This window comes from Saccostrea cucullata, unplaced genomic scaffold, assembly GCF_032062105.1.
Source record: "Saccostrea cucullata isolate Sc308-1 unplaced genomic scaffold, CSIRO_AGI_Scuc_v1 ctg1426, whole genome shotgun sequence".
NCBI classification, from domain to species: Eukaryota; Metazoa; Mollusca; class Bivalvia; order Ostreida; family Ostreidae; genus Saccostrea; species Saccostrea cuccullata.
This window is the reverse complement of record NW_026925364.1, coordinates 250,421-259,070: the sequence shown is the minus strand read 5'-3', so window position 1 is coordinate 259,070 and position 8,650 is coordinate 250,421. Positions and strand designations below refer to the sequence as shown.

Genomic DNA, 8,650 nt, shown 5'->3' with positions numbered 1-8,650 from the left:
TCTCGAAATTATTACCTATGGTGAAAGTTAAATTAGGGTCACAAGAGGTATAAGAAATTGGGAATCTTGTAAAGAATACTTGCATGGCTAAAGTTACTCAGGTGAGTGATGTGGCCTATCATGGGCCTGATTTTTTTTTTTTTTTTTTTTTTAAAGAGTGATTTATCTAATTTAAATAAATATCATTCTATACGGGCTTATGATATACTCCTTGCAGAGGAACAAAAGGGTTGTTAAACCTTCACGATGTATTTCTTCTCTAAGTGTGGGGCGGAAGCACGGTGAACAAAAACACGCCGACACCGTATTTTATAAATCGAAAATGAAATATACACACACAGAGAGAGAGAGAGAGAGAGAGAGAGAGAGAGAGAGAGAGAGAGAGAGAGAGAAAACAAAAAAAAACACAAATAAAACTATTTATATTGTAACATTTTAACAAAAAAAAGTAATTTGTTATAACAGACTGCTAATTTTTATAACAAGTCACTAATTTGATATGACAGATTATTAATTTGATATAACTGATTATCAATTTGATAAAACAGATTAATAATTTGTTATAACAAATTAGTAATTTGTTATAACAGATTAATAATTTGTTATAACAACAATAATAATTTCTTAAAACAAATTAGTATTTAATAAAAGAAATTACTATTTTTGACAAAATTTGAAATGTATACAGATCTATGAAAACCAGATCAAATCAAAATTCTTAGTATATGTCGGATTTTGAAAATAAATTGTAATTGAAAGTTTTTGGCCAATTATAAGACTTAAGTGGGACTTTTGAGAACTTTTCCATCAGGCTCTGTTTTAATTAAAAGAAATTTCACGCATACGAAAGAATTAAATTAATAATTTAATACATTATTAAATTTTACCAGTCGCTACCCACTTATGAATACACTGAACCAAACTTTTAAGGTTTGAAGAACATGTGCAAACAATTAATAATTTCGTTAATTCATGCTTAATGATGCTTATTTCAGTTCGATGTTGCGTAAATATCATGTAAGTATCTCGTCAGAATTTTTAGCAAAGTGTCAGGGAAATGATGTACCCTCAAAATGAAAACTCACACAAAGATATTTCTTTGGATAAAGACCACCATTCGCTCTACAGGTGCAAGACATACTTTACTCTTGGATACAATGTACATGTACCCCTGAATATGAGATTGACCCATCTGCTGCCACACTTACTGCCTAGATTTTTCCAAACCGTTGAAATCAAGTAGAAGGAGGGGGGCATAAAAATTTTTATAAAAGTCAAAAATGTGTTCAATGGGATTCAGAACTGGAGATCTGAAGATGCATCATCACACAGAGGTCTTTTGGTCAATATCCTTGGACGTCTATCACGTAAGGACACCGCTTTAGGGATGATTCAGACTACATGAGCTGATATTAGACTGTCACAAGCACCGATTTCTTTTTCATACGATATCATTTTCATACGATTGAATTGTTTTGTTTTCATGTTTCTAAGATTGTTTCAGGACAATTTAACTGTCTTTAAATCTGGTGTGACTCAAAATTTTGGCCTCAGACGAAGAACAAAGTCACTTCCGGTTTGGTTAAATTTTGTCAAAAACTTTCAAATTGTGATAAATTGGCGATGAAAAAGACGTATATGCCTATCAAAAAATGTGTTTAAATGGGTTTTGATACGGATTGTTTATTTTTAAAAGTAATATCACGGACAATTAAAAAACTGAAATAAAAGTTAGTAAAACGTGGTGCAAAGATGGTCCAGATATAAACATTCTAACGGCTCTCCCTTCTTTCTCAATGGTCATTTTGCCAATGTATTGTGTTTTTTAGTAAAACCGGTTTTTAAAATTTGACAATGATCACAAATAATTACTAATTACACAAAACACTGATCATTGGTTTTCATCGTTGGTATTTATTTTTCTTGCTACAATTGTTGAGAGGACTCATTTGTTGTAATGATTTGAAAATGTCATACTATTCCATAAAGTAGTTTTTAAATAAATACACTTATAAAAGTGAACACTTAGAAGTTTTGTTAAGTGTATTTTGGGGTTTTTGTTTTCTTTCGTTTTCCGGGGAAAATTGTTACGGAATGTATTTTTTCCCATGATGATTTATCTGCAAATTCATTTTGGTCAATATTGCCTTTGTTGCTCACAGCTTTATTCGGAACCATGGATGTTCACCACCAAAGCAGTTCCAGAATTTTTGGATTTAGTTTAAAGATGTTATTCTTTAATGATGTTATTGATGTTATTGGGTTGAACAGTAGACATAAATGCATGTCGAAAAGCAGTATTCAAAGTAGATCATGTCACATGTAAAGAATAAATCCAGAGAGAGAGAGAGAGAGAGAGAGAGAGAGAGAGAGAGAGAGAGGTTATAAAATGAACAAAAACACACACACAAATAAAACTATTTATATTGTAACATTTTGTTGCATGCCTTAAATAAGATAATTTTTTCCTAGCATACGAATTCGATGCTATGACTGAACAGAGTCGGAAAGGGGGAAGGGGGGGCATGTATGGTCAAAGTTTCATTAAAGCTTCTAAGAATAGGCTTTAAGGAATAGAATCAAGGAATTTGCTGCAGTTTATCATAGCATTGATGTTTGAAGTGAAAACTCTGAGTTGCTTTTAGAAACATAGACATGAAAAGAACTGCAGAGTGTGTGTTTATTGTTTTCAATATTTTAAAGAATTCTAGTCTGATATAGATTCTATAGTTCTGTGTACATGTCAAATGTTCAAAAATAGTAATTTGCTATACCAGATTACTAATTTGTTATAACAAATTACTAATTTGTTATAACAAATCATTAATCTGTTATAACAAATTATTAATCTTTTTAAACAAATTAATAATTTGCTATAATTTCAAGTTATTAATTTGTTGTATCAAATTATTAATTTGCTATAACAAATTAATAAATTGTTGTAACAAAGTACATGTAATAAAGTGATATAACAAATTCATAAAAGGTACTGCTGCGGCCCTAATACACTTCCGTAATATTGAGACGTTGCCGCTATGAAGAACCTATTCTCTGTAATCACATCTGAGCACCATTTTGTTTCCAACAAATGCATGAAAATCACAGAAGGAAAATATCGGCCGTTCTGATAAAAACTGAATTTGATTAAAGTGTATGTTATTTAAATTTGGTTAATAATAAAAACATTTTGAATCAACTTATTTAAAAAATCTTTTCAGTCACTGCAATTTAATTGGGTCGGTCGCGTTAGGGGAAACAAAAGTATTTTTTTTTTTATTTTTGACCCTATTTCCACTAATCTAAGGTCAGTCCTGAGATATAGCTGTTCAAGTTCTTATGGAATGTAATACACTGTATCTCGCAAATTCCCTTTAGAATAGTATGGCAAGATTTCTCTTTGGATAAAAAAGTTCAAAATTTATTCATAAGGATACATGTATTACATGTATGTCCAAAGGTCTCAAAAACGCATAAAATCTGCTCGCAGAGGAACAGTTAAGGACCCTCTCTACACTGCACCCTAATTTCAGGGTACTTGCGTGTAGTTAGACTGACCCACCATTTGACATAAAAAAGAATAAATTGTAATTTGCGCTGTATGACAAAATTTTACATAAATCCATGTATTCTAAACATTTTGACAGACCAAGATAGAGTAATTGAAAACTTTATTTGCATGTATTTTCTCCATTTGAATAATCAAAAGCAATTTTTCTTTGTCATTACTTTACTGTCTTCAAAGATTTTTCCTGGATAAAGAAGGCACGCTCCCTATATTAGAAATGGATTAGTTTATTTCAAAATAGGCTCCTTTACACTATATAATTTTCTCAAAGTCCAAAAAATATTTTTCGTCAGTGTATAGAGGGTTCTTAATAAATAAATGTTTTACTATGTGAGTAAATATATGAGATATTTAATAGTATGCAATAACATCACATAGCATCAAACCAGGATAGCCCCGTGGGGATCCGGGTTAGAATAGGTCCTCAGTATCCCTTGCTTATCTTAAAAGGCGACTAAATGTGGCGGTCCTTCGGATGAGACCGTAGAAACCGAGGCCCCGTGTCATAGCAGGTGTGGACGATAAAGATCCATCCCTGATCAAAGGCCGTAAGTGCCGAGAATAGGCCTAAATTTGCAGCCCTTCACCGGCAATGGTGACGTCTCCATATCAGTGAAATATTCTGGAGAGGGACGTTAAACAGTATACAATCAATCAATCATTCAATCAAACGAGGATAAAGACGAAATTATAATGGAGGGAGTAACGGTCTGCAAACAATAAATAAATATCTCAGGAAAGAACAATATTTTATTATTAGAGACTTTTTCTGCTACACATTGAATGACTGAATGGCGTCATGATCAATGGTGACCATGAAGCATCCGCTGGTCCTGTAAAAGAAATGTTCACTTTTATTTCATTTATATATTCATATTTCATATTTAATTTCATATTCAACTCTTTTATTTAAATTTAGATTTAAATACGGTTGGTTGCGTGGGGCTATATCTTTGAAAAATAATGTTCGGTTGTCCTCTCCCTACCGACAATAATATACCTTAAACACAACATCGAGTCACTTGGATCGATATTTTTTTAATAATGCATGTAAATATAAATAAGGTTAAAATACTAAAGTTCTTAATGAACTACATGTATTTCCACTCGTTATCAAAATTGAAATGAAAGTTTTTTTTAACAATGACTTAAGATATTAAGATCTGTAATAAATGAATGTGCATTCTACATACATGTACAGTAGTATATGAGAGGTAAAAGAAATGAATCAATAAATTCAGTACCTAACTGACAATCTGTCTTCCGGGGCGTTTGAACTTACAGCCCAGGGGTGAAGTGCAACCAGCAGCCTCTGTATTAAAATAAAAAAAAACATGAAAAATTTACAAAAACTATGATTGTTAACCCAAGTATTAAAGATCATTCTCTATGTTTAGAGTATTATTTTCATTTTATCTCTTACGCTAACTACAACCTGATGGGACTGAGATATTCGACGATTCGAGATTTCGAAGGTTAAATACTTAAAGAATATGTTGTTTGGACTACCAAATCACTTCGACATACCCATGGTATTCGGGATATCGGAGTTCGAAATACCGAAGTTCAACTGTACTTTTATATGTAGAATCATCTGTTACCTGAGGAATCATAAAGGACCTTAAACTTCACAGACGTCGAACCGTAGCGGTTTATTGTTCGAATCTCGTAGTCGCCTTGGGGGTAGTCACGCAACTTGAAATGGGCTCGACGAATTAACGGATATTCACTAATTATAGTGAAAGGAATTGGAGCTTCTTCTTCGCCAAAGCGATAAAGTTTAATTTCATCGGTGAGTGTTGGGTCGGTCTGATAGAAGTCGACGTTTGCTGTGTCATCTTTCAGGCAGCAGACTTCGCAGCTCCGGCCAAGATTGAGGGATTTGTTTGGATAGTTCACAGTAATCAATGGAAGCACTAAAATTACAGGTATAATTAAACAGGATACAAAATAAAATGAAATGTAAGAAAAAAATTATTAAAAAAAAATTTCGAATAATCTTAGAGATAAAAGAACATGCACAGCTTACGTGGATAATTTGACGGTTGCTGCGTATGGAAACAAGGGTCTTTAAATATCTCATCCTTTTAATAAAAAAAAAATCAGTTAAAAGTTAAGAAGAGTATTACTTTGAAAAAATCATAAAATAAAATTATGTTAAGGAATCAAAAAAAAAAAAAAACTTTTATGATAGATAAACATTTTATGTTACAGAAATATCCCATTTACAGTTAGATAATTTTAAGTTATGCCAGTGACAGTAACCCCGTGAAAAAATTAACAGACAGAAACTACAGTTTTGAAAAAAGTAGCAGAGATCTAATAGCCACAAAAAGACTTAGTCTGCCTATTTGATCGACCTCTTGAAAATTCTACAGACCCCTATTAATAGAGACGGTCACTTAGTTACTGCTAAGTGTGATGAATTGTAAACGGCGTACACGAATGTATGCTATACATCACCCAGTAGGACAAAACATAATGCGTACTTTTTCCAGTGCAGAAAACTAAGATACCAAAGACACTTTTAAGTAGTGCAATATACAAACAAACAAACACAACATAACTGTAATAAAATGAAAACAAAGGTAATGCAAGTTTAACAGCACGAACAAGTGTCCCCATTCAACGCCGACACCCGTGACAAAAAGTAGTCAGGTGTATTACCCGATGCTTGTAGCTGATATATTAATTTATCATATGTACTAGGAACACGTATTTTTGTTTAATGATAGCGACAGTAGCTATTGGTCAGTATTAAAAGGTCGATACCTGTAGAACAGGTGAACAGGTATTCACTTTAATCACGATTTTAACTCATTCGAAGGCTTTGTTTTGCGACATTCACACCCACCCACCCACCCTCTTACTTACTTCAACATTTTACTAGTATTTTGTTTAATAAAGAAAGTAATTGTTTTCATGACAAGAAAATTAAAAGTATTGTACACAACAGATTAATTGTCAAAGATGGGAAACAATTTGCTTAGTCACTCTAGATAATTTTATGTAAAATTTGATATAAATGTAAAATTGTTGTGTAATGGTACATATTAGCTACATATAGTCGAAATGTGTTTACAGATAGTTCTAACTTATATTTTTTTTGCATAGGTTTTACTTAAACTAGTCGATTAATTGTACATTATAATATATGATACGTACGTAAGTTTGTGAGATTGAGTCCGCCATTCATTTTGTTTACCTCGCAATTGCTGCGGACTTACAGGTTTCCATAGTTTTTTCAACATAAATCGATGTTGTTTTTTATCTATGGTTTTTCCTGGGCGGGAGGGAAGAAGCATAATTGTGTTCATACATGCATTATATTACGTTTTTAATCAGTGAATTGAGGACATATAAAAGCATTGTGTTAAAATGCATTTTGTACTGTTATGTGTGATTAATTATATTTTTGATATATTGTAGAAGGAAGGTAGAGAATCGGTACCATTGAAGACTTGTGTTTTGTAAATGTATACGTCTAATAAATACTGGCAAGCAAGCGCTTCCATTTCCTATATAGACTAGTGTTCTTGTTTTGATTGTAAATGATTTATGTTCGTTTGAGTGAAATGAATTAGAACATAACGCGCATAATATTAGATTGAAAATGGCCTAGTCTTATTTACGATACGTACGTGTTCAGCTTAAAATGCGCCCGATTGAAAATTGCATAAATTACTATTGCGAACGTACGCAGTTTCTCAATCTACTAGTATTTCTACAAACATTCAAATATCTTCTTGCCATCTTTTGGTTCGCCCCATCTTCTCTGAGTTCAGTGTCCGCCATGATAAAACTTATAGAATTCTCAGAAAAAAAATCTCAATTCAATTCTTGAGAATTACTCAGCTGAATTTGAAAATAAAACAGAGTTTAAGGAATTTTTATTTTTCTCAAATTTTTATCATGACCGCTGAGTCTGAGAATTTTGGATTTGAGATAATTCTCAGACTTGAGAACATTCTCACACATAAGTATGTTTTATGACGGCAGACCCTATCATATGTGTCTCAATATATTCTTTTGTTTTCAACATGTGTTTGTTTATTTTACAAGAAACCATTATCCCCGCCGTTATTACCCCTCACTGGATTTTAAATAAGATCATAAAAAATGTCGCCTTCTTAAACCGTCAAATCATTGGCCTCAACGTGCTTCGTCCAAACGACAGCAACGAAGTTCTTCGATGGGCACTATAGATCTTTCCTCTGTTTATTTTTTAATTTCTTGAATAAATTTCAATGGGAATGAATTTTGCTTTTATCAACGAATTGTTAGAATCGTCATTTTTATGTTTTCTTTTTTTTAAAATTGTTTGTCTATATTCTTTTCTGATAAAATCATTTCTTTTTTGTTTTGATGCTTTAACTCCCATTGCTGTCCATCAGGAGTACATAAAATAATGGCATGTTAAATATACTAGTACCTATGCCATCTGTAGCATTTGATATATAAGTTAACATATTTAGTTTTACTTAAGAATTAGCTTATACTCAATTGTTTTAAAAGGATTAATTGAATTGTAAAGAATCAAGTTAAGATATTGCGGTAGAACATTGTTTTTAACATAATAATATAGTACTCAAATAATACGAATTTAAAGTGAACTGTGATAAATTCGATAGTCTGACATTAACATTACATAGAAAATCACACAATAAATTCATGAATAAAGATATTTCATGTAACAAATCTTCAAAAATCTGATGAATTTACCTTTAATGGAAAATCAATCGTGAACATGTGAAGAACATGCATCGCCACCGTGGACATAAAAGTGGGAAGTATTCTAAGAACCATCTTGGTTGTGTCGACGTGCAAGTCTGACTCAAAGTAAGTGACAATTATTGAATTTATGCAAAATAAAATGACCACGTGACATAGCACCAATTGTCAAGTGACTATCACATTGATTTTCATTTTAATTCTCTTGTTTAATAATTTTAAACAAGACGTATTTTGTTGAAATCATTAATGAAATGTCATGAAACTATACATGATTTTGAAGAAAAAAGAATGTACCATGATCGAGAAAGCAGGACATGCAGTACATGTAGTCATTTTAAGAAACTTGGAAAT

The 8,650-nt window shown here is 31.9% G+C and overlaps 1 protein-coding gene across 1 annotated transcript; it reads right to left on the bottom strand.

Moving 5' to 3' along the window:
- Nucleotides 1-4,809: 4,809 nt before the first annotated feature.
- Nucleotides 4,810-7,360, bottom strand: LOC134268692 (uncharacterized). The gene is made up of 4 exons (XM_062750934.1): nt 7,316-7,360; nt 5,595-5,649; nt 5,167-5,481; nt 4,810-4,877 (listed from the first exon to the last, which is right to left on the bottom strand). The coding sequence occupies exons 1-4, from the start codon at nt 7,358-7,360 to the stop codon at nt 4,810-4,812; spliced, it is 483 nt and encodes a 160-aa protein (XP_062606918.1).
- Nucleotides 7,361-8,650: the final 1,290 nt, after the last annotated feature.